The sequence below is a fragment of the Manacus vitellinus genome, unplaced genomic scaffold (assembly GCF_001715985.3).
Source record: "Manacus vitellinus isolate BGI_N305 unplaced genomic scaffold, ASM171598v3 scaffold_10_pilon, whole genome shotgun sequence".
NCBI classification, from domain to species: Eukaryota; Metazoa; Chordata; class Aves; order Passeriformes; family Pipridae; genus Manacus; species Manacus vitellinus.
The window spans coordinates 18,965,130-18,991,905 of record NW_021938838.1 but is presented as its reverse complement, the minus strand read 5'-3'; the positions used below and the strand labels follow the sequence as shown (position 1 = coordinate 18,991,905).

The window sequence follows — 26,776 nt, the reverse complement described above, 5'->3', positions numbered from 1 at the left end:
TTTATATATGTTTGGAAGGACTTTATTTTCTGCTTTACACTTGATAGTCTTGGAAAGTTTTCCTGTTGGAAAGCATGTCTTCTGCTGCAAATCAAGTGGCAGGATACAGGCAAATCTGTGCAACGTAGAATTTTTAATGTCAGTAATTGCGGTGGTGTCACTGTCTGCTGTGTCAGGGCAGTCTTCACACCACCATATTTCATTTCCAACTCTTATGTCCTGTTTGTGCTGCTCTGAATTTCTTAACTTTCGTTACTAAAAATGTAAGTTCAGCAAGGTCGCTGACTAACCAAACCAGCATCCCTTCATCCCACTGATTCTTGATCTAACTCTGTATTGTTTCATCTAAGGAGTTCTATGGTCCCCTGTTTAGACTTTCATGTTGCAAAGACTTGGGTATCTTCGTGTCTTCTTGACTTAGCAGTTGATTTAACATTTGAACTAATTTGTTTTTCCTGTTAATGTCACTGTCTGAAACAACTTACTTCTTTCATCTTGTTTCTTAAAATATTTGATACTTACTAGCTAAGTAGAGCAACAGTGTGATGGTCTAGAAGCTTGCTTCTAGGTTGACTCGGTAGTAGTTGTGTATTTGGCCATAGTTTATGAAAGATCCTCCAGATTCTGATGCTCCAAACATACTGAGCTCGGAGGTTTCACGAAGACCCAACTGACTTGAAACACATAAGTTGCTCTTCAGACTTGACTCCCAGTTGTCAGTCTCTCGAAAATTACCATGTGCACATGATAATGTGCACTGTAACTTTGCACACAGTTTCTGAAGTTCATTGTAGCAATACTTTGATCTGTTACTTACTTTCACACAGAAGAGGGACAAGGGAGCCTTTGAAACCAGTCTAATCCAGGGTTTAGTAAATGTAACTATATGTTATGTAAATAATACTCTGGAAAGTTATAATTCGAGTTTTCATTTCAAGATAGTTGGAAATCCATTACATTTGCAAGAACATGAAGATAGTATATTCTAAAGTGAAGTTACTCAGAAAATACAGTGGTATTTTTGAGTTTTTAAACTGGTGGATCGTTTATAATTAATCTGAAACTTCCATATTGCAAACTTCTGCATAAAGCAGGAATTTAGAATCAGTTCTTGAGAATAGATTTTTCTGGTGTATAATACTCATAAGTTGTGTATTTCATCTTTAAATGGCTGATGGGAAGGTAAAATTAGTCTCATAATGTAACCAGATTCTAATGTACATACTACTCAGCAAAAGGAATTTGTAGTCCTCCAAACTGAATTAAACATAATGTTAATACATGAACATTTATGCATCTGTGGTAGTAATTATGTCTACAACTTTAATTGAGATTGTGTGGCATGTGCTGCATTTAATTTGTCCTTTCCGTTCAATTTTTCTCTATTGAGAATTAGGTTTAGAAAATGGGAAGATAAATTAACAACACACCTGTGAATCTGTGTAGTGCAAATGTGAATTTTTTAATATGTGGTTGGAATATCCTATGAGGATTTTTTTATTCAGGTTTACAACATAATCAGAGAAGTGATAACCTCTTTGGCCATCACATTTGAGTGTCCAGATGTTTTAGGAATGGCATATACCAAACACATCATCTATTTGCAGAATTTTCTACAGATGTAAACTGTGAAGTTGATGCTTAAATGGCTAATGGACCTTAAAGGTTACCTTTTAAAAGAGTTTTTAAGGGGTTTCTTTCAACCTTTTTTTTTTTTTTCTAATTGCTCTTTGCTTTGGAAGGGAGTTAGGATTGTGGATTTGGATTTTGGATGTGGTCCTTGGTGTAGCTCTGTCTGCCTGTTACCTTAAACCTTGATTTCCGTGAATCTTTAGTTTGTAGTGGCAGAAATTTGCCTGTTTGTAGCAGTGAAGGCTGGCAGGGAGCACCTAAGACTGTGTGAGGGAGGGTTTTACTGGTGCTGCAGTTCACTCACATGTTCATCCCACGACTGGGATTTGGTTTTCTGTGTCAGAAACTGAAAGAAAGACTTTCTTGGTATAGAGTTCTGACATTTGTTACACTACTGTTTGAATTACTTTGCCATCACAGTTAGTTGCAGACTGTGTCCTTTGGATGGGGACCTTCTTCATTTTCTTTTGAAAAGCTAAAAAACATATATGAAGCAATTTTCACATGGAAATAAATTGTGGAAACAATGTCTACTGATGGTTAACAGCAGAATAGAAGGGTTCTTATTTTTTTTAGTTCTCTAGTTGTTGCAAATAAGATGTTTTTTCTGTTTATTTGACCCGTTGTATCCTATCTAGGTTAAATTATTAAAATGTATTCTGGAGCTAAATTGGCATTTCCTTTTAAATGCTCTGTCTGGTAACTGTTTTTTAGTTCTGAGTGAGCTAGAGGAAGATCATTACATGCTTTGCAGTGACCTTGAATAACTGTCAAACTCCAGGTGATCCAGGGACCAACTTAGCCATTGTCTCCCCTTTACTGACCTGCTGACCAGAAAACTTAGGGCACAACTGAATGGCAGTGGCTGTGTTGTGTAGAAGGCCTCTATTTGTGAGGTCTTTTACAAGAAGATAATCTGAAAAAATTATCGTTTACTTCCAGAAATTGTTAATTTTAAAACAATTCCATTGCTGTTTTTCTAAAATTGCTGCACTTGTATCATTGTGTGCTGAGGGGTGGTTGGTTCTCAGGCACTGACAGAGAACTGTTTGTTCCTGATGTCTGAACCACAGGTAGTGCCTCCCAAAATGGTGGGGGTGGCGGGGTGGGCACCAAATCATCTGTTAATGCTCAATGTTTAAGTAAATCTCAAATACTGTATACTCAGAAATGTGTTTGATCTAATGTTTGCATGCACATGTCCCCATAAGCTGTTGTTTTAGTGAAGCTCTCAGGTCATTGTCCCTGGTATGTGAAACACTGAGTTCTGTTCTCAGCTGCTGCATTGTTGGTATAGTTCACTTTTAATGAGGATTTCTTTCTAATTTTATTCTGACCTGACTAGATTGCTGACAGTTGCTGTACACCTGTACACTCAAGTGACTGCTTTTTTCATCACTGCTACCCATAAACTGCAGTTATTTGAATTCCAAACTGAATTGGGTATGAGTTTTTGGCTGCTGGTGGCATCTCCTTTTCTTCTTTGAAATGAAATCTCGTGTTACGCATGAATAAAAAAAACCAACACAACATAGAGAAAAATGTGCAGTGCTATACATTAATTTTATTCTGCATTCTGCAGTCACACAGTTCTTTGTGTGTTACTCTTCACATTATTTGTGTTTCTGCCCTCCAATGCCTGTTCCTTTGCTCCCAGGGATGGTGCTGGTGCGCACGGACGCGGGACAGCTGGTGATGGTGCCCCAGCAGGCTCTAGCCCAGGCTCAGATGCAGGCTCAGGTGCAGACACAGGGACAGGGCCCTGCCAACCTGTCACCCAGGCTTTCTGTGCCCACCACTGGCCCTGTTTTTCGCCTGTCAACAGCTCAGGTATGTCTGGCTTGGTTTCACTTCACCCTGGTGCAGTGTTTTACTCTGTCCTGCACATCATCAGCTCATTTATTGTTGCAACTTTGCCTTCGTCCCTTTTGTGTTGTGAAAACAGGAAATACTTAAATGTAGTTTATTTTCTGAGGATTTTTATTTATTTCAGGAAAAAAAATCTACTTTATAAAGTCCCTCAAGACCTTGTTCAGACTGAGGTCACTGGAGGGTAGGAAGCTCAGTGGTGGTTTGGACTGGTTTAGTGAGAGCCCCTTGCTGCTCTAATCAGAAGGACTGTGGTATCCCACTGTGCTGACTGACTGCCTGGGATAACTGGGTTTCACTGGACATTAGAAAAGAAAAAAAACAAGCACATTCTATACAAGGATTGGCAATAATTAACTTTTTAAAATATACTTTATTCAAAACAAAGATTTGATTCCTTTGATTCACCTCTGGGTCTGATCTGTCTACAGTGAAAGTTTTGTCTGTGTCATGAATATTCTTCCTTTTTTCTAAGGATTGACAGGACAGTGTGCTTTGCTATCCCAAACTCTTCAGTGGAGTGTGTTCATTTTAACTCGGACTGATTTAGTTTCAAGGGTGAAGGTGTACTATATTTTAAATTGCTTTGAAGGCTTCATTGGTTTAAGAGTTTCTAAGGAGGCAGTTTAGCTTTGGGCCATTTGGAGCTAGGGCTGAATGTAGAGGCAAACATTTTTGGATATTAGTACAGGGCAGCTGTTTAGACAGAGTTTAAGGTATTTGCCTAAGGTCTGTGTTTGCAGAAATGATCAGTAATTCTGAGGAAAGGAGATGAAGAGGGTGCCTGTATTATTTTCCAGTTGTTTTATAAGTTGCTTCAAATAACTATAACAGGTATTTTCCAATATTTAACGTTTGATGACTGACCCATTGTGTGCTTTATGCATGACACCATATTTATGTTCTCAAATATTATTGTTTAATTAAAAACTGAAAACAATGATAAACTTTTCAGAAGAGAAGGAAGCCAGAATAAAATCAGAGAATGGAAAGGAAGTTAATAACAAGAGGCAATCTAAACCACAGAGTAGCCAACTACAGTGTAAGTTTTAGAAATGAGTGTCACAGGGAAGACTGTAGCTCAATGGAGTGTATCTCAGGAAAGACATAAATGAAAGCCTGGAAACACCTGGAAGAACTTTGTGCTCTCAGAAAAGAGGTAAGTGCAGGATTGGATGAAATTTGTAAAAGAACTTTTTGCAGAAAAGGCAGTAATTTAATGTTTAAATTTGTGATATCTGGAAGGATAAGAAGACTTGTAGAAGCCTTCAAAGAGAAATGTATTCCAGGAAGAAGAAACACAGAGAGAAGCCTGTGTTCATCTAGAGATTTTTTTTTTCACTAGTTCCATGACAACAAAGTTGCAGACAAGTTCTTCTTTTGAGTTTGTGTGCCTGTCTTTGGTTGTTTGGGGCTTTCTTTGTGCCTAAGAACAATCACTTCTTTAGTGGTTCCTGCAGGCACACATTCTAGCAGTGGGTCCTGAGACAAGTGCACAGTGTAACTGCACAACTGAAGCTGTGGGGTGGGACTGCACCAAGAATATCACCTCAGTCTGTTCAAGTGAGTTAGTTTTAGCTGTTTCTCTTCCATGCTGGTAGTTTTTATGTGACTGTAATTTGCTGTGGCCAGCATATAGAATTAAAATTCCCAACAGATATTAACAAATTGTTTGTCATTTTTAAACTTCTGAGGAACACACCTAGAATAGGAAGGATGCAAACGTGCAGCCTGACTGCTTGGCTCTGTGTTCAGTGTTCAGTGTGCATCCCCAAGTCAGCCTTAAGATGTGTGCCCAGCAAATGCTGATCATGTTGGCCTCAGGCAGCTGTCCTCTAGCTATATGAGGCAGTTGAGGTTGTAGAAAGAGTGTAATTTGACTTGATGGATTTATATAAAAATAAAACCATGAGGATAGTGCACGTTCATGTATTTGCAGAATCAGCTGAAACCTGGAGGAGTTCAGGTGTAATTGTTCTTGTGCAGGGTCTGCCCAGATAAATACCCCCCTGCATTATAGATCCTCCTTTCCCCTACTTAGTGCTAACAAGATGGTTGAGAATAGAGGAAACCAGCAAGGCCTTATGAATGATAAATATCTTGTAGGATGCAAAAGTTTGATTATTTTCATGTAGTGGGATTAGAATAATGAGGCTGTAGCTTGTCAGGATTCATGTCCTCTGACAGATCTTTGTGGTAGCTGCCCAAACTGTACTGGATCATCTCTGTATTTGTTGTAATTAACAGGGTTAAGAAATTATTATTATTTTTGTCCTTGGGAAATTCACATTGAACTTCCCTGACTCTGCATGTGATCTGCAGGCTCTTCTTTCATTGTGACAGTGCTTATGTTTTATATATGTTTGACCTTAGAGCAGTCTTTAAAAATTGTGATTGACAGCCTTTTAGAACCAGATTATAAAGGTTTAAATTCTAAAGGTTTATCTTATCAGAACTAGACCTGAGACTTTTATTTGATTTGGTGAATGGTTTATAACCAGAGATTGTTCACTGGTGACAAATATTATGCTCAGGTTTTGGAAATGTCAGTTATTTGTCTGAGTAGTCATTATAATTAATCAGTAGAGGGATCAAGTTCTAAAACACAGGAAACTGTTTGCACTGAAAAATAATTTTTTAGGTGAGTTTATGATTAAGCTGTTTTCTTTCACAATCTATTTCTGATGTGTCAGAACGCTGTATTCTGTGAATTTAGATTTTCAGGAGAAGTTTAAAATCAATCAGAAGTAACATCTTATGTTTTTATGTCTATAAAGTATAATATTCAGGAGTCACTGTGACTGAAACACAGAAAAATTCTGGTGCCATTAGATCAAGAGAGACAGAAAATAAACATTAATTGCCTGAGTCCTGCAGAGTATTTTGTGAGATGGATGAACATGGCAGGCTGTGCAGTTTTAACCTTTCTCTCTGATGTTAGTGGAATGATCATTATTTTACTGTGCAAAGCTCAAATTTATTACTATGTCTTCAGCTATTTTAAGATACCTTTATTTGGATTAAAATGCAGGGTGATTTAAATGTGTAGAACTTGGTATTGTACCTTAGTCTCTGAGTGTGTGTTTTACTCTGCTTTTACCTATGTAGAAAGTCTACACAGGTGGAAATCTGCAGTCTGCCTTAAGGAGTATAGGAAATAATATCTTATTAAGATAATGTATGAGAAGAAGAAGAATGTATGAGGAAAAGACATGGCTTTCATGTTTCATAACTACGATGGTTGCTTTTCTTGAGATTGTTCTACTTCTTAGCCAGTGTCAAGTGCCACAAGTTACTCAGCTAAGTGATTGTTTTCAGTGTTAATTTGTATATACACTTCACATAATTGTTGTGTGGAGAAAGTGTAGTTAGATGTAAGACACAGGATATTAAATAACATGCCAAAGAAATTGCAAAAGCTGACAGTTACTTTTGGCAACTCGTTAAGAAGTGTTGAAAGTGATAACTGGAGAATATAAAATGGATTATGAATTGCTTTCTTTAAAAATAGAAAAAAGAGTGTCTGAAAAATTGCCCAACTGTTCATCTAAATTTCAAAGTTCTTTGATTCTCTCCCCCTGAACTGAGTAATTTCTCCATTCTCCAAAAGGGAGGAGGGGAAATAAGACAATGTTTGCAATGTTCTTAAATGAGATTGCCTCGGTCGGTGCACCCAGAGCTGTTCAGGTTCTGAGCCACTTCTGCAGCCTGGCAGCACTGCAAGGGTTTTGTTCCCATATCCCAGGGCCATCATTTGCTAGATCTTCTCCTGGATGTTTTGGAGGGCAAGGAACCAGGTTTCCCCTGTCAGTTCCTCTGGGTTCAGCAGCTGGGCTGGTGTCTAGGACAGTGTGTGAGGAAGGAGCCACCTTTCTCCAGGAACAATGGAAGCTGCTGAAACAGGGCAAGAGTGGTCTGGTTTTTGCCTGAGACAGGGAAAGTGTAGTCTTGTTTTCCCTGAGGAATTCCTCCAAGGGCTTAAGTAAAGGCTTTCCTTAAAGATCAGTGGCTTTGTCCTTATTTGTTGCCTTGTTGAAGGTTCAGAAGTCAAATACCTGTATCCTGTAGTATTTAGTTTTGTAGGGAATGGATACAGCCACCCCTCTGCCCTTCCCAAGTTTTAAAAAAAGATGTATTTGGACTGCAGTACCAAACAGAAAAGTTCAGGATGATTAGGATACAGAACTTGCTGTTCATCCCACAGGGCTCTCTCTGCAGGTGTGCAGGGAAGTCCAGTCTTTGCATGATAAAAAGATGAGCCTTTCAGTTGGGCAGTCAAGGAACACAGTTGATGTTGGCTTAAATCTGATGTTTCTTACATTGTGAGTGCTTGGATTTGTTATTTGGTATTTGACTTCTACTGACTGTAATACCTTTGTCTCATTTTTTACAGCTTTTAGGAGTAGAGGATGGAGGCAAATGTTTTATGTTAGGTTCTTGGGAGAAGAGAGGCAAATCCATTTAGAAAGGAAGATTTGGGTTCTTCTTGACTCTTAGGTGGGATAATCTTTGATTAGATGTTTAGTTATGCTCCTCTCAATTACTGCTGTGTAAAGCATGAATAAAATCTGGTGGTTTAAATTCCTGGTGGAATTCTGGAAAACTGGCACATGGAGTCAAGCAAGTACCTTGTAGGGAAGGTCTCAGCTGTGATCAGTTTAAGGCTGAGCTCAAAGATGCTGGAGCAGGGACACGTGTCCCAAAAGGATGGAGAGTGTCTGCAGCACAGGCAGGAGCAGTGAAGGGGATTCAGTCCCAAGAATCAGAATCTGAAGGTGACAGAACAGTCCAGAGAGAGCAGTGATTGAGAGAAGCACCTGCAATAGAAAGATGTACTTGATATTTTAATGATCTTTTACATTTGCAGTCTTTCTAGTTTCTTTAAAATATTCAAGAAAAACATGAATAGGTGCAACTGGAGCTTATAGTAGTTTTAATTTAGTTCAAAGTAAAAGATTGGATAGGACTGTAATGGGGAGATTAATGGTTGAACTCAATGACCTTTGAGGTCTTTCCCAACCTAAATGAACCTACAGTTCTCTAATATTAACTGCTCCTAGCTGCAGTTTTTCTTGAGTGTTTTGTTTTGGGAAAAAAATATTGCAAGATATTCAGATGTATTAAAAATATTTTTCATATTGTGAATATAAATTTGTCTTATTGGTGCAGCTATGAGGGCCTTGTCCTTTTTAACTTGGTATCTAAGGGTTTACATGGAAATACTTGATCTTCCATGAATATTATATTATAATCATCTTTTGATGCATTAAAAGGTACGAGTCTGTACTGTGATAATGTGGTTGTTTTGAAAAAACATGTTTAATGAAATAAAGATTTGGAGACTTAAAGCAAACGTTGGTTGGACTTAGATGTGCATAATTTTAATTGAACTGTTTTCTCTTGGTGATTTTAGTTTCCTTCTACTTTTTGGTTGACATTAATTTTAGCTGAGTATTAAAAAATCATTAATGTTGCCAAAATTTTAGCTGCTGTAGGATATTCACTAAGGTACAGGATTTTTAAGAGATGAGCTGTAATTTGATGGAGCTTCATTTGATTTTAGAAAAATTTTGCTCTGGATTCTTTTATTCCGAGCAGCTCAGGTGGGGTGGGTTTGCTTGCATTATTGTGTTCTTCAGAGATAAGTAAATTCAGAATTTTAAAACTGATTATTAGATTGCATTAAATTTTTACCTCTGTGTCTTGTTTTGAATCTTGTACTTGTGAAGTTGTGAAAAATAGGGAGGTGCTGCCATCTAGTTTTCCTTTGCTGCCTTTCTTTTGTTTATGTGCATTTTCCATTTGTACAGTTTATGATTTTTCATGCCCTTGATGCATTTGGTTCACTGGTTTTCAGTATCTTAATACCCAGATGGGTTTATGTTAATAACCAAATAGCAAAAAATAAGTTGCTTATTTCAAATTATTTTTAATTAAAATTATTTTATGTTAGTAACAGAACTAAAGTGCTGCTGTAGACTAAGAATATAAAGTGAGTATCATACATAGATGAAAGACTGATGTTAACCTTGCCCATAATATTTTATTTCAGAATATCTGTTGTTGGAACTTAAAATCAGGTGAAATAGGGTATATTGGAATTTTCATGGGGCTGCTGCTGAAAATGGATTTTGTTGCAGAGTTCACAAATGTTTTGATTCAAAATGTGTTTTCCAATGTTAGATTTTACATTTTTAGTGATCAGAGAAGATGGTTATGTGGCAAGTTGGATGGTTTAGTATTTAGATATTTAGGCATATAAGTGGGCTACTTAACAATATTTCTGCTCCCAGGATGATTACCAATCCCTGGAGCTCTGTTTTCATTGCCTGAACGGTCCAATCAATGTATACATATGGATTTTTAAGAAAATTACAATTCTAGCTTTGTTTTTTCTTGCTTTAAGCATTTTTCTAACTTCTGCTTGTCTGAATTTGAAGTTTTTGTCATGAACTTCACTGATTTGCTTTCTGTGTTTTGATGTCCACTTTCTGTTAAGTTCCACTTTACCATCCATTTTTAAAATGACCAAAAAAGGGGCTTTTTGAGCTTGTGCCAAATGCTGCATCCCCTGCTCTGGAAGTTTTTGCTGGGAAATACACTCAGTGCAGGGAACAGCAGCCCAGGCTTTGCTGTCCCATGTGGTGTTGACAGCAGTTCTAAACTTGGCTGCTGCTCTTGCTAAAGCAGAGCCCTTCAAATCTGAGATGGTTCTGGTAACACACTCAGCCTGTGTGTTCAGCAGTGTTGATATTTTTATGGCAGCTTTTAGCTTTGGTAGTTTTTTTTCTCATTTATTGACTATTATTGATTCTTGTTTTTCTTACTGGTTTTCACAGTCTTTCTTGCTTTTCTAAGAAACACTGTTTTACTTTTTGCAGAAATTTTAAGCAAGTAGATAAATCTTTGTTATTGCCTAAGGTGCAGTACCATTACTATCAAATAAGCTATTCTGTGCTATTTCTTTTGTAAAGGTGGTTTTGGGGCTTCTTTTGCACATTTGTGGTAGCAGGGCAGGTAGGTTGAAAGATCAGGGAGAGTAAGAAATATGTGGTCTTGACTGTGCTTTAACCACAAAACTGTTTTTCTTCCTTTTCCTCATGATGGGTGATTCTTTTTTGTATAAGCAGACAGGATGTTTTCAGTACTTACAAATTATACTGTTTACATTTTTATAGCATTAATATATTTCTAAAACTCAGAAAACACTCAAACATTAGTAAGGCTGTAAAATTAAACATGTAAAGATTAGGAAATGCTATAAAGAAGGTTCCTGAGCAGTCTAACAGTGGCTCCCATGTGGTCATGCAGCATAATGCATATGCACATACTACTGTTATTTTTAATTTCCACAGTGTGTAGGCTGGACAGTCTTAATTAATGAAGAATTACATAATAATTTTTCTCCACTCTTCAGTGGGTTGCTTCAGGCTTACTTGCTGCACACTATTTAAACCCCCCTCTGCAGTGGGAATTAAGAACCAAGCAGGTTTTTTTGTGAAGCTTATCCCTATAACAACTTTCTCAACAATGCACTTAAGGGGATTATTAACCTCTTTTTTGTAAGTAGGAAGCAGAGCCTAATTGTCTCAATTTTAAGTATTAAATTAAAAGTGCTGGTTAATTCTTTGTGTTCAGTTTGACTTCATTGTCTTCAGTTGCAGCCAGGAGCACTCCTGGTCACGAACTCCACATGGCAAGTTGGGCACTCATAAACTTATTGCATGAGGGTGATTATATACAATGGATTTTCTGTATTTGCAGGCAGTACTAAGCACTTGAGGCAGGGGTAGAACCTAATTCTAGTGCCAAAATTCAGCTGTTTTTTATCCATCAGATTCTTTGGATGAAACCTCCTGGTTACAGATGGATTAGATACTTCACCAGAGCATGAGAAAGTACTTTGATAAGTATTTGCTTTGGCAACTGGAGTTTTGGACTGCTGGTTTCTGGAGGTTTTCTTTGGTGGCTCCAAGCTCCTCTGCCTGTCTTGTCTAACTGCTCCCAGTCCTGTGTCTTCCTGCCCTGTTGTCCCAAAAGGAGCACCACACATGTGAGGAACACAGCAACCTCTCCCTGCTCCACTCAGGATCCTGTGGTGGCAGTGAAGGTTCTACCTCTGTTGTCTGACTTGTTAAAGATTCTGCTGCCAGTCATTTTCTGGACTTGTGTGCAAATGTCAGGTTTTTAGAAGGTTAATCCTTTGGCTCGATTTCACTGTGTTTTTACCAGAGAGAAAAAAAAATCAAACCTCTGGCAACAAATTGCTCTGCACCTGCCATTGAAGTGCATGTTCTAGATGAACCATGACCAAAGGAATTGAGAAGCAGTCAAAGGGAATTTTCTCCGTGAACTCTTCAGAAGTTTGTCAGAATTTTTAAGTATTGGAAAACAGAGTTTGCTAATGGGGACTGTTATGATGGTTTAATAGCAGTTAGTGCTACCAGCCATGCCTGTAAGAAAGGTTGGATGAGTTAGTTACCCTATAATGATGGGGGCTTGACTCTGGCTGGGTGTCAAGTGCCCACCAAAGCCACTCTGTCACTGCCTCCTCAGCTGGATGGGGAGACAAAACACAGTGAAACATTTGTGGGTTGGGATAAGGACAGGGAGAGATCAGTCACCAGGTACTGACACAGTTTATTACCAATCAAATCAGGATAGGATAATGAGAAATAAAAACTGAATCTGAAAACACCTTCTCCTCACCCCTCCCTTCTTCCTGGGCTCTCCTTTACTCCCAACTTTCTCTACCTCCTCCCCTGAGCAGTGCAGGGGGATGTGGGATGGGGGCTGTGGTCAGTTCATCCCATCTTGTCTCTGCTGCTGCTTCCTCCTCAGTGGGAGGACTCCTCACACTCTTCCCCTGCTCCTGTGTGGGGTCCCTCCCACGGGATGCAGTCAGTCCTTCAGGAACAAGCTGCTCCAGAGTGGGTCCCTTCCATGGGGTCAGTCCTTAGGAACAGGCTGCTCCAGAGTGGGTCCCTTCCATGGGGTCCCAAGTCCTGCCAGCAAACCTGTTCTAGTGTGGGCTCCTCTCTCCATGGGGCCACAGGTCCTGCCAGGAGCTGCTCCAGCATGGGCTTCCCATGGGGTCACAGCCTCCTTTGGGCACCCCCTGCTCCAGTGGGGCTCCTCCAGGGCTGCAGGGGGTCTCTGATCCATCAGGACCCCCATGTGCTGCAGGGCACAGCTGCCTCTCCAGGGGCTGCACCTCAGCCCCTGTGCCTGGAGCCCTTCCTGCTGCACTGCCCCGGCGTCTGCAGAGCTGTTCCTCTCACATTCTCACTTCTCTTTCCCTGCTGCAGTTTCATGGGGGTTTTTCCCCTCCTTTGTCAGTGTTACCCCAGAGGAGTCACTGCCACCATCCCTGCTGGGCTCGGCCTTGGCTGGTGGTGGCTCTGTCCTGGCCCTGCCTGGCACTGTCTCTTCAGGACACGGGGGAAGCTTCTGGCAGCTGCTCACAGAAGGCACCCCTGTAGTCCCCCCTCCCCCCAAAACCTGGCCATGCAAAACAAGTGAGCTTCCAGATTTGACCTTTAGTTTATGCTTCTGCCAGTGTCTACCATCCCTTTACTTTAGTTTTCTCTGTTAAAAAGTGTCTTTGATTGTTTGAGGCATCTCAGATGGCATTTTAGCATTGCCTGTTTTGTTTATAAGAAGTCTTCTGGATTAATAATTGGAAATAAAATTGAATTTATTTCAGATTTTGCAAATTTAAATCTCAACTTGAAGGTCATACTCTGTTAAAATTGAGTTTTACATCATACTTAGTGAAGCCATGTACTGGAAGACATGTAAAGAAATGTTGTGTGTTGTGATAAACTTGGCCCTGCTTTTGTGTTAATGTTTGTTCAAATGCTGGTGGGGTATTTTCTTTTCTTCCTTTTGTGGTTGAAAGTGCCCAAGTTTATTGACAGGACTGATCATGACAAAAGTGAGCTCTCTTGCTTTGTAGAGCAGAGACAGTGCTGCTGGTAGCCAGAGTGTTCCTCAGTGCTGGTTCTACAGTACAAAACACAAGTGCATCACAAACCTGTTTCCAAGGATTTACAGACTAACCTCTGGCAATTTAAATTGTCTTGGTTTGACAAAGCTGTGAATGCACAATACAATCTCTAAAACTGGTGTAGTCCTGCCTTGGCAGTGACAAATAATCCTTGGCTGTTCTGATGATTTTCTCTACATTCATGTGACTTGCTTTTTCAAATGCAGCCTCGTGTGTTCCTTCAAACACAGAGGCAACTTCTTTGTGCATGGCAGGTACAAGGGATTCACTGCCAAGCTTTGCCTCTATTCATGTGTCCCGAGCTCTGGGGAGGAGGAATGTTATTTAGGGAGTGAATTTCCAGGCCCCAGAGTGTTTGCACACTGAACAATTCCAGAGTGCTCTGCCCCATGGCAGTGACTTGTTGCACCCTGACACTGGAGTCACTTGTCCAGGTGTGAACCACATCCCTTCTGAAACCCTGCTGTGCTGCACTTTGAATTTCTGAGCTCTGTATGACAGAGCCAGCTCAGGTCTGTGTGTAACAGCATCCTCCAGTGTCCCCATGGAGATGAGGAGTGGGTTTTATCTATCTATCTATCTATCTATCTATCTATCTATCTATCTATCTATCTATCTATCTATCTATATATTTCCTGTGTACATTCATGTTCTACTCTCCTGCCCGTTGATGTCTGAGCACAGGGCAAAAGCCTCTCTAACATTACATTTGTGTATTTAGGAAATGTAAAAATATCTGATGTCTAATAAAAAATAATAGGTACATTTGAAAATGTGTTTCTTTCTAACCCTCTTGGTAATTTTGGAATTTAATAGCATCCTACCAAACCTCAGCAGTTTTTCTTTAAGGAACATCATAAATTCTTTTATATTGTTCCAGTGGGAGCTTGACACATTGGGTTATGTTTTTTTTTTTTTTTAATGTAATGCTGATAATTTTTGTTTTCTTTTTGATGGATTCCTCATGAGATCTGTTTACAGCTTTCCTTTCATACAAAACACAGCTTTTTGTTTCTAAATATTTTTTACCTGTTTTTCTTGAAGCATTTGTGTTGGGAGTCCTTAGAGTGTCTTCTGGCAACTTGTAGCTGTCATTTGAAGATCATTTCCATGATACTTAAGAATTTCTCCAGGCTGGTTCCTTGTTCTGTTTCTCATCCCCTCGTTTCATACTTACCTTTTTAACACTCATGAGTTTTGGAACCACGTTAGTAAACTATTGCATTACTTTGTTTGCAGTTCTCTGGTAGTGAGGCTTTTTCTTCATATCCAACACGATAGATTTTACTGCCAAAAGGCTTTTGTCACTATTGATTTTTAAAATTGGGGGTGAATTTAGTCTTCAAGTTGCACAGTTTGCTGTGGTCTGGCACAGTGGAACACATACTTAGTTTGATAATATTATGATAGTGCAATTTTATATTTTAATTATGTGCAGTGCAGTTTTCTAGTATGTTCCTCTGATGAACTGTGGGCATTTATTAGCTGAGAAAAAATTCTCTAGCTCGCAGCCTCACAATGTGGTTGTGGATTTCTGACTGCACATCTTGCCTGGAACTGAGCAGCTGCCAGAAGTGTTCCTGGTTATCTGCTAGTTTTGTAAATCCTCACCTCTGGAAGAACATATTGATATGAAAGGGGGCAAATACCACAGGTCTACTGTATTTTTAGGTTGGAAACACTGGTTATAAGCAAATGAACAAGGTACACAATATTCATATTTATCAGGTAAATATAGTTTCATCCTACCAGTATTTTGAAATTAAAACAAGTGGTTATTTTTACAATGGAGAGAAGAGGTGGGGGTATTTAAAACAGGAAAAGCTTATGTGATCCATCTTCCAAAAAACCAGACAATTCTTTCTCTTCGGGCTGATGCTGTTTATTGCCTCTAGGCTGTCTCAGTGTGGAAGGCATCCCTAGCCAAGATTTTAAAAATCTTGAAAGCTTTACATACAACAAAAAAAAAAAAGGTTTTGTTCAGATGTCAGGTAGATTTATTTGGTTTGGGTTTTTTCCTCCTTTTTTTCCCCAAGTACAGAAGATTGATATCCAGTAGAGGATGTTGCTGGACTGATTTGTAAGGAATGCTTGGGGCTTTGAATGCCTGCCTGGGCCTCTGGTGCTTTTGGAGATCTTAGATGTTCTGTGAAGAAGTATTTTATGTAGGTTTAGTAGGCAGTGTAAGAATCTAAAATAAGTATTTCTTTATAAAAATATTAATTATAGAGACATGCAAATTAAAATGTAAATCAAGGAAAATTAGTTTTATCTTGTTAGAAACAATATTGTCCGTGATTTATTACTCCATCCACTTAGAAAATTTGTCTTTTCTAAGTGTGTGTTTGAATGTAAATCTTAATAAATGCAAGTTATAAGACACCAGTGTGGTCTCCCTTTTTAATAATGAGTGGTTCTTTGTCATTGTTGCCATATTGTGTGATGTATTTCTTTCATAATGGTATTTACATTCCTGTAGAATAAAATAACTTTTCTTGAGTCATTTTTTATTTCTAAATCTTGTCCTTTTATGTGATTAAAAGAAATTTAAAAATAATTCATATGTTTGCTGCATGAGATAATTTCCTGAGTTGTAGAGTCTGGTACTGAGTGAAAGCCTGTAAAGTCAGTCATTTTCCTTTGTCTGCACTTCACATTCCAGTCGCTGTCTGGTTATGGAGCGTTTGTTCTCTGACAAAGGTTCTCCAAATGCTTACACTTCATTTCTGTGCAAGTTAGTTTCTATATAATTCAATGTGAAATTATTTTCAAGATCTTTTTCTGCTCTCTGAATTTTCTCTCCATATTAATTTTCTTCAAGAAAAAGCACTGGAACAGGCCAGTAAATACCATGGGGACCAATACGTGGTACTGGCAATGATGAACTCAAATATTGATGAATACTGACTTGTAAATATGACAACTGAACTAATGCATCAATTTTTTGCAGGTCACATCTGGTTTTTTCTAATCTTTTCCTTATAGCTGTGTGAGCAATAGCTTTTAGGAGAAATACTAAAAACTTATTGAATGTAAGAGCTCATTTCTCCATTATTTGTGACCATATATTTAAGAGCACATTGCTGGGTTTGGATTTTGGTGTTCTTTTCAGCGCTAATAATGATTGTTCTTATAATCCCTCTTATTAAAGAGCCTTGGAGATCAAGCTACCGAGCAGAGGGAATAAAACAAACTGCTGTTTCTCCTCTCCCAGCAGCCCACGTCCGTGGCCGCGCCCGCCGTGCGCCTGGGGCTGCTGCGTGCGGCCAAGTGGTCCACACCGCCTGCGCCCGCAGCGCCGCGCACGGCTGCAGGGGGGCTGTGCTGGCACACACCACGGTGAGAGGGGCAGGGAAAGGGGCAGGGGTGGGTGGGACACAGCCAGGAACCTCTCGGGGGTACGAACAGTGGTAGGACAAGGACTAGCGAGTTTGGACTGACTGAAGGAGCGGGAATTTACGTTTGATTTACCGATGAAATCCTTCCCTGGGAGCGTGGGCAGGCCCTGGCACAGGGTGCCCAGAGAAGCTGTGGCTGGCCCCGCCCTGGGAGTGTCCAAGGCCAGGTTGGACAGGACTTGGAGCAACCTGGGCTAGTGCAAGGTGTCCCTGCCCATGGCAGGGGGTGAAATGAGATGAGCTTTAAGTTTCTTTCCCACCCATTCCATGATTTTGCAACACTGTTCTCTGGAATTTCATTTTAAGAGAAGAAATGAAGTGCTTAACACTGATGGACAATAATAGAAACTCATTTGTGCAGCATTTTTCTGACAGTCATTTAAAAATTTCCAGGGGGATGGAACAAGGTGAGCTTTAAGTTCCCTTCCAACCCAAACCTTTCCATGATTCTATGATTTACATGGGTTTTTGGAAAGTGAATTTTAATCTTCATATCTTTCCTTTTATTGCCAGTGTAATCCCAGAAATTAATAATGAATGTACAGTCAGACTTTATTATGCAGGTCCTGAGGAATAGCCTAGACCTTATTTTCTACCATTTCCTAGATGATAATAAGTTTGAGGGTGGTATAGATTGAGTTTTTTTAAAGAAAAAACTCCAGTGAGGTGGAGTTGTAGATCCTATTTCAGTGGTGGACATGCTGCACTGAGGTGGAGTCTGCATGTGCCCAGCTGTCCCTGGACAGCTTTGTCCACCAGGGCTGTGCACTGGTGCAAAAGTCTGGCTCAGACTGGCCTGGGAAGCTGCCTCAGTGTGTTTGTGTCCTCTGGATCTGAGCTGTCACTGTAACTGTGGGATGGATAGTTGTAAACCTGATGGCACGACCACAGATCATTGGGAACAGACTTGTTCATATTAAGGGCCAAATCTACAGAAAGTTGAGTTACAGAAGTTACACCATCATAGTAATTTTAAAGGTTTGGGTGCTGGGAACCTAATTTTATAGTGGTACATTTATTTTTGTAATAAAGGGAACTTTAAATGAGGACTTGCACTGGTCAGGAAAGGGTGTCAGAATTAGGATTATAGTAAATAGATGAAATCAGTGGTTTTATTTTGTCAGTAAGGCTGTGTTTGAAAGGAAACGAGTTCTTCCTTTCAGGAACTTTAAGGCTGAGTAAAACAATTAAAAGAAGATACTTCCCTGTTTTTTCCAATCTGAAATGTCAATAGGTATCAGTAGCTACGACAAGTGCTCAAAATTTGTTCAAGACAACAGTAGCAACTGGAAGTTCAGCTTCTCAGCAACCTGCAGTGATCACTGGTGGGCAGAGTCAAGGCTCAGCACAAGGCCAGGGGCAGCCTCGGCTGCCGCTGCCCCCTCACACGGCAGCTCCGGTGCCAGCACAGCCCCTGGTCATCCCCAGCTCTCCTGTGCCTGGAACCACAGTTGTGTCGCAGGCAAGTGCTAAAATACTGCACCCGTGGTTTTCTTAGTGCTTTGGGAACTTCTGGGGTCTGTTCAGAAGCAGGAAGAGCTTTTTCTTCCTGCAGGCATGCATCCTGTGATGGAACAAATGCTTGACAAGCAAGAAAACCCTCCCCCTCACTTCAGCTAAACGGGGGGCAAATTCTGAGAGGGAGGAAGAACACCTGTGGTTGGCTTTCCTCATCCTGCCATGGATGTGTCAGTAGGGAAAGAACTGTTTCTGTAGACTCAACAACCAGGCCTTTTAGTCTGTGGACTTCATTATTATCCTGTTGCTGGGCCTCAGAACTATGGTGTGTCAAAGTGTGATGTTTCTGTTTTTTGGAGCAATTACACCATATAAAAATAATGACTTGTTTTCCTGCTGATGAGAAAAGCTTAGATATGATGATATTTGAAGACTGATTTCTGATTTGATTTTATTGCTGCAGCTGCTTTGTACAAAAATATACTGAATAAATAATTGAACAAATTAGGATAGCTTGGGGAATGTTTGTACATTGCGTAGTGGGCATCTCAAAGGGGAATGCATCTCCAACAAATTGTTGTGTTACTTTTCATATTTAAGGTTATTTTTATCAAAGCAACCTGTAAAATATAAAATATATTTCTTTCATTGCTTTTTGTTGTTTTTATTCGCGAGCTCTGATGTTCAGTTACGTGAAGAAGTGCAGAAAATATCAGGTAACTTGCAGCCATAGCAAAACAGCTGCAGATTTGTTTCACATATGCCCTGTCTGAATTTTAAAAAGTGTCATCATTTTCCTTATTTGTGGTGGTCAGAGCATGCAGTGATCCTGATGCAGAAGTAGCATGGATCTGATATTTGTTTTCTTTGGCTTTTGCAGGAAATGCAAGAGAATGTGAAAAAATGCAAAAACTTTTTAGCTACCCTTATAAAACTTGCTTCTCATAATTCACCATCTCCAGAAACGTCCCGCAATGTGAAAGCTCTGGTTCAAGATTTGTTGGTAAATATTTAGTTATCTTTTCTTTTGTCAGTTATCTGTTAAGCTTGTTATTTACATAGGCTGAAAACTATTGCTGTGATCTTAATTCTTTGGGCTGTAATGAAAGTGAAAGGAGTTGAACTACATCAAAATGTGAGTATTCTCTACGTTACGTGTCTTCAAGAATCTGTTCAAGGCAGACTTTCTCTTAATTTCTGAAAGGAGAACTGCAGCAAAGTAATTAGTATGTGTTTGTCAAAAACACTCTTGTTTTGGTGGGTAATATTTTGGTCATTTCTTTAGAAAACCAGAGTAAAAAGATTTTTCCTTGAGGATTCATTAAGTTTCTTTTCCTCCAAACCATGGTCTTTTCTGAAACAGTGAGAAGCTGTTAATTGTCTTAAGGTATGGGCCTTCACAATGTGGGTTAGAGTTTCTAGGACTGAAGGAGAAGTATTTTGCTGAGCTGCTGGATCTGGACTTACTGCAGTCTCCAGTAAAACAGAGGTTTCAATGAATTGTATAAATGAGTTCCAGACAGATGTTACTGTGGAACTGGAAAAATGGTCAAGCTGCTTAGAAAGAAATGAAATATAGTCAGTGAAGAGGATGGATTTAAAAGCAGGTGGTATATATTTCTTTGAATTCATTGCCAGAGAAACCTGTATATTTTAGACAAGCCTAAGACTGTTTTCAAGTGTGAGCCATTCAACAATCATGTTCAGTGGTTACAGTAAAAACTCATGTTATCTTTTGCAAACTTGGAATGATTAAATAACTAAAGCTAGCTACTTTCTGTATTTTAAGCAAAGTAGCAACGCACATATGTAATAAATACATTTATTGAAGCTTGTTTGCTTTTTTGTTTTTTCTCTTGTTCTGTATCAGTCCAGGAAAGCTAATGAATGGTTTTATTACAGCCTGAGGTTGTAACTAGTGATACTCTAGAAATATTATAAAATGCATCTGAGTTATAGAGTTCTCCTGTATTAACTACAAAATAAACTACTGATTATGTATTTGATAAATTTATAAGTGTATATTTTGTGAGTATATACACAAATTCATACAGCTGACAATTTTGTATTTACTTATATGTGTACTTTTTGTATGTGCCTATGCTTTACATGTATAGTTTTATATATACACATTCTACTAAGTTAAATTGTACCATCAGAATTGGTTTTGGAATTAAGTATTTAATATTTTCTTATTACAAGGGCTGACAAATGTTACAGTAGTTTGTAAGGTTACTTCAATAACCTGTTGTTTTTGTTTTCTTTTAATTTTAAAAAAGAAATCCCTCTGTAAATGTTAGCAAAAGAATGGAATCCCAAAAGAGACTTGGGTGTATTTGGGGTCTTCTTGTGTCTGAAGTTGTGCATCCCAGGGGAACTCCCTGACTGTTGAGTGGGATGTTACATGTATGAATTGGCTCTTGACAGAAGGATCTTAGAGAGGAGTTGAGGGACTTCAGCTCCAAAAGTTCTGCTTGATGTGGCAGCCTATTTAGCTAGAGATATATGTGTATGTATTAGCTGGGAAAGAAACAACCAACCAACTGAACTGAGTTGTTGATGCTTTTTTTTCCTTCCCCCGAAGGATGCAAAGATTGATCCAGAGGAATTTACAGGCCGCCTTCAAACGGAACTCAAATCATCTCCTCAGCCATACCTTGTCCCTTTCCTTAAGGTAATGTGGATATTGTTTGGAGAAATCTATTTCAATGCAAACTTCTGTACAATGAGTCTTAGAATATCCTTTTGAAGTGGTGTTAGCTAGTCCTGCCTAGAGCAGGACTACTCCCTTTTTACTTCATGCTGCCCACTCCTGCCAGAATGCTCTTGGCTGGCAGTCCCTTGCAGGCTCCCTCTCAGTTCTTCCAGCCAGGTGCTGCTCCCTGGCAGGCTGGGAGAACAGTGAGAACCAGGGATTTCCTACAGGAGGGAAGACCTCGTGTTTGGGGCCCTGGCTTAGGTTTAAGAACAATGTGTTTGTCATCCAGAGCTGATCTGGAGTTCATGACTCGAGCAGCTCTGACCTAGAACGTTGCAGTAATTAGATTTATATAAAAAAGCAGTTACTCTCTAGTTTGGAAATCACCCATTGGCTATTCTGTAGTGGTCCTTTACTTTTATAAAAAAGTACACTTTTCTGTGATAGTAGGTTAATTTTTGGGAAGAAGTACAGCATTCACATTTGGAGGAGTCACAAGTTATTTCTATAAAATGCTTCAAGTAATTTAATAAGCTTTTCCATATTGTTTTTGTTATCTATGTTTGGATCATTGTTAACTTGCAATCCACATGTAACAATGATTATGAAAAACTGAAATGGATAGTGGTGTTGAAATAATTGATTAGATGATCCTGCTTGTAATCTGGAGCTAATCAGTAGTATACTTTCTGATGTGATACCAAGTGGATTCATTGTTGGGTCCTAAGTTAGTATACAAGGGGATAAATTTAACTTTTAATTGGTTCTATACATTAGCTACAATAACTGCAAGATTATATTCAAACATAAAAAACATGTTTAATTATGTCCCAACAAAACCACAAATACAATTTTTAAAGCATTTTTCGTCTAGTTCAAAACTCCTCTGTTTAGGGCAGATTTCCTCTTTTCTCCTGCAACTTTTCTTCAGAACTTTCTCCCTCTGCTTCTGTGTTTTCAAGTTATCATTAACCCTTATTTGTGCCTTTTCCTGCAGTCACTGCAGTCACTTCTGGCATCACGATAAGTTTTAACTTGTTTCCTTTCTTTGAAGTCCTTTCTTGGCAACAGGCATTAAGTTTTTAAATAAATATTATAACTTTAGAAAGAACTGTAGCTTGGGCTGAACACTTGCATTCTACAGCTGCCTGGGGGAGCACTTCAAAAGAACACTACTGCCACTTAAAAAGTAAAAAGTCTGTTCATGAAGGTACAGTACAGCCTTTTAGAACTGTATTTTTTTGTTGAAGTGGTTTGAACATGAAGGCTACAATAGTACATTTTTCTAATCCAGTCAGAGTACCCTAGATCTGCAATAATACAGCCAAAAGCTATTGCTGCAGGGCATCAACAGTTAAGTCATCTCGTTCTAGGTACTGGAGGCACGTCAGGAGAAGTAAAGTGCAACTTGCTTCTTCTAACATGCAGTGGGAACAGGGTTCTTCCTGCAGTTCAACCTTTTCTGGTTCCAATTTTGCCCTTCCAAAGGCCTAAGCTACAAGTTCTAGATAGTCTGGAGAAGGAGAATGTTATATTTTACTGCTGCAGTGGAATTTAGGGCACGTGACAGTCTACAGGGCTGCAAAATGCAAATTGCAAGCTTATTAAAAATGTAAACTGAACTTTCTCTCCTACAAAATATGTTCAATCTTATTTCTGTTTGATGAATAGGCCGATAGTAATAATTGGGAAAAAAGTTATGTTCTTTTAATTGTGTTTATAGCAAAATTTCAAAATATTTTTTGCCAACCTGCTAAGTTTGCTATTTCATAAACTTTCTTCTGTTTCTAGAAAAGTCTACCTGCCTTGAGACAATCTTTACTGAATAGTCAGCATTTGGTTTTGCAAGGACAGCCGTCTCAGCAGCCTCTTCAACAAAGCAAACTCTCACAAGTGATACCTCAGTCTGCCTCGGGAAGCATTTCCTCTGTTGTCACCACACAGACAATAGGAATAAGGCAACCAAACAACATTTGCACAGTCTCTGTATCAAATACAGTGCAGCCTCCTCAGGTTAAGGTGGTACAGTCAAATCAGAGTTCTCAACTGGTAGGTACTGTAGTATAAAAGAGAATTTCTTAGTCAACTGTATAGCAGTTTTCATTGTTATTTTTATTGCAGCTTGTTTGGGAAAATACTTTTCTGTTTGTACCATATTCTGTCATACATAATAGTACCTCATTTTGTGTCATTTCATATGTATGCTCAACCATTAGTTAACATTATTAACAGTTTAAATGTAAGGAAGTGCACTCTTGACCTTTTTGTCTGCAATCCAGTGATCCTTGTATGAGCACAGTGGAATTTGAGGGAATTACAAATGTAGAACAGAAAGCTTCTCAAGACTTACTAAATATTATCCTCTTGTATGTCATTAGATATGCTGCTTTGCCTAGATTAGTCTGCATTAAAATTAACTCTCTCATTTTAAACTCTTCTTCACATTGTTATAAAATCTTGTAGAAGAATAGCTGTACCAGGATGTTCTGTTTAGAAATAATACCATTCTTTGTTACTGACTGAAATGCATCTTTGTTGTGCATAGTGGAGTATTATGTATTTAGATTAATTAATTTCAAAGACACTGTCAGTAAGGCAACTGAATTCATATAGGAGCTTGTGTGTGTGTTTACAGCTTTAATTAAAATATGTTAAGGATCTTTACAAGGCCTTGAGCTTATACAGGTGTTATCACCCTTCAAGCAAAGATGTGAGAGTTTCTTTGTCTGTGGTTTCTGTGTTTGTATGAGTAAAGGACTTGACTGAGGTTTTGAAACCAAATTGGCAGGTTCCAGAAGGTGTATCAAGTTGGTAAAAATTTATATTATCAAGGTTGAGAAATACATATGTGATTATGTAAAACCTTCCAGTGATCTATCCTTGAGTCTATATGCTCTGTAAAGGATATAAATAATTTGTAGGGTGTGGGGAGAGAGAATGGTTCTTTTGCTTTAATTTAAAAGTAGCAGTGCACAGTCTGAAAATGTCTGAGCCATCTGAGCCAGATCTTGAACCTTACAAATACTTCCTAGTGGTTAAATTACTAACTTTTATAGTCCTTTAGTGAGCATAGTTTTCATGGATGCTGAGATTTCTGACTCTGCCTGTTGCAATGCACACGAGAGGTGGGTGTTTCTCACCCTGCCTCAGTGCTCTCTGTTCAGCCACTTGCATTCTTTCTTGTTTTCATAGGGGTTCTCCCCAGCCCTTCTGGATTGTTGGGTTGATTAGAAAAGTGTTCCTCACACTTTTTGTGGCATTGTTTTGATTTGGCCATGTTTCATAAGACTGAATGGACAAGAGCTTTGGTGCTTCAAAGCAGAGGGAGAGGAACTGGTGGTAATTACAGTAGGTGTAAGAATTACTCCCTGTCCAGGGAAAGCAAATTTCTGACAGCAGCTGACAGATTGCTTGCAAGTATAAAAAGCCATGGCCAGTAAGTCTGGCTTTATGCCACAATCTTAAGACTAAGGTAACATGGTTTTTTCCAGTGTTGTGCAACCCACCCAAACACTCCTGTGCCCATCTGGCAGTTGCACCCCACCTTTTGAGAAGGACTGGTGTGCAACAAACACGTGTGAGGCCACAGGAATGCTTACTCTTAGGATTGTAGTTCTTGTGGAATATTTTGTGAATGGAAGAAAGCTGTGTTCCTGGGAGAGACACTGTCTGTCTCGTGTCAGTGGGTGCTCAAAGCCAGCAGTCGTGTTAACCTGAGTGGAGATGAACAGTGTCAGCTTATTCAACATACCTGTGTCATAGGAGGGAGCTCAAAAGTGCTCAAGTAACACATTGTGGAGATTGATCTGAGGGGCAAAACAGGCTGCTTTTGTGTCTGTAAGGAGGTCACAGGTCTAGGGCTGAATTTTCATTTACGGGGTACATGAAATGACTGCTACATTTTCTAAAGGTCACAAACCACACGGAGCAAAACTATGCTTACTGCTCCTTTTCTAGAAAATACTTAGAGATAGGACATTAAAAACTGTAATTTATTGGCTTTAGTGTAAAACTGTCTTTTCATATTTGCTTTAAATTAATCAGTCATTAATTAATAGAACCAAACATTACATTAACCAGGCACTTAATGACCCTCACAGTAGTTCTGTACAGACAAAAGCAGCATTAAAGAGTGAGAGTTACTGCATGAAAAAATCTTAGATAGCACAACAACCAACTCAGGTGCTGAGCAGAGAACCCAACAGCAGCTCCATGTCACAGTAAGGATTGTTCCTAGGTAGTGATTCTTTGTAGTGCCAGTGCTCCCAACCCTGAGTGCTCCCCGAAATCAGAGCAGAGCCCAGAGCTCCTGCCCATCTTGTCCGGAAGAGGAGGATTGCAGCTGCCTTGCCTGGGGGTGGCCAGCACTGATGGAGGAAACTGGCTGAGCTCCAGATTTTCCAAGCCTGAAGCTCACTGGAGAGAGTTCCAGCTGGCTTTGCAAACTGTCCAGCTGCAGAAGGGCAAGCCTGTTTTAGAATAGAGATCTTTTCATACCAGCCAGTTTACAGTAGTCTAGTTTCCTTTAAAACGTGGAGAATCTGTTAGCTGTTCCTTTCTTTTGACATTTCTGTTTCACAAAGGGGTCAGATGAGGTGAGACTTCCTCCAGTGGTATTGAGGTATCTTGCTGCATGGAAATTCTGTGTACACTGTCAGCATGCAGCATAGCTTGCACAAAGGCTTTGAAATGTGAAGTATTAGTGCAGATGGAAGAGGAGACAATTTTTTATTCATTTTGTAAAGTATTGGAATCATAATCTAAACTACAAAAAAGCAATGCTTTTAAGAGCTAGATAGTGCTACTTCTAGATAGAGAAAAGGGGAATAATCTTAGGCTAATATTTTATTGATGAGACACTAATGAGATAAGCCAGCAATCAATTTTTTTAATTGTTCTAAGTGCAATATTCAAAGTTGGTCTAAATTGCCATTCTTAGGGTCCATGTGCTCTACATTTCCTGTCTTGTTCTGGGTGTTACAGCAGGTACAATTTGCAGGAATGAGAGAGATGCTGTTTATTAAATGTTTTGAAGTTGTAAGTGGATTGATGGGTAATGGAGATGGATTAGCAGTTTACATGTTGTGTTGACACTGACTGCATCATGAGGAGAATACTCCTGAATGTTAAAACCAATTACTAAATGTGAGTGATAAGGAAAACTAGTAAGAAAATCAGTGATCCATCTTAATTAAAACAAGTTTAATTATCTGCAAAGCTGTATAAAGACTTGTGCAGGTCTAGGATTAGGAAGGATGTCTAGAAATACATCTGGACTGTTATTGTTGCAGCAATTTGGGCACAGTGTCCAGAGGGGAGACTCTGCCATCTTCTGAGCTCCTTTAGAACAGGATTTGCTCAAACATTTACTAACACTTTTCTAGGGACTGTCATAGTGGTTGGAGTCTCCCAAAAGGTGAGATGGAATAATGGAATTTGGAAAAAAGATGCAACAGCAGAATAAGCATTTTGTTGTATGGGGATGTTCTGCTTTCCTTTTTAATTCTCTGCAGAAGCTTTTCCTGGCATCAGTTTTCTGTTCATGAATGGTTGTAATGTGTCCACATTTTACTGATTCATAGGAAATCATTTTCTCTTTGTCCTATGTGCAAGGCAGCTTACAAATGTAAGAGTAATAGATGGCTGTTTGGGTAAAAGGAGTAGTTTCTATTAATGAACTAATAAAGATCTAGTCACTGACTTGGAATTTGG

At 39.1% G+C, this 26,776-nt stretch overlaps 1 protein-coding gene across 1 annotated transcript in view; it reads left to right on the top strand.

Moving 5' to 3' along the window:
* The first annotated feature begins 3,267 nt into the window (after positions 1–3,267).
* The window catches only part of LOC103762586 (transcription initiation factor TFIID subunit 4), a 140,260-nt gene continuing 116,751 nt past the window's right edge, over positions 3,268–26,776 (top strand). The window contains 7 exon segments of the mRNA XM_029965566.1: positions 3,268–3,462; positions 16,725–16,827; positions 16,830–16,849; positions 18,143–18,370; positions 19,247–19,369; positions 20,951–21,040; positions 22,856–23,113. Coding sequence (XP_029821426.1) covers positions 3,268–3,462; positions 16,725–16,827; positions 16,830–16,849; positions 18,143–18,370; positions 19,247–19,369; positions 20,951–21,040; positions 22,856–23,113 — 1,017 coding nt within the window.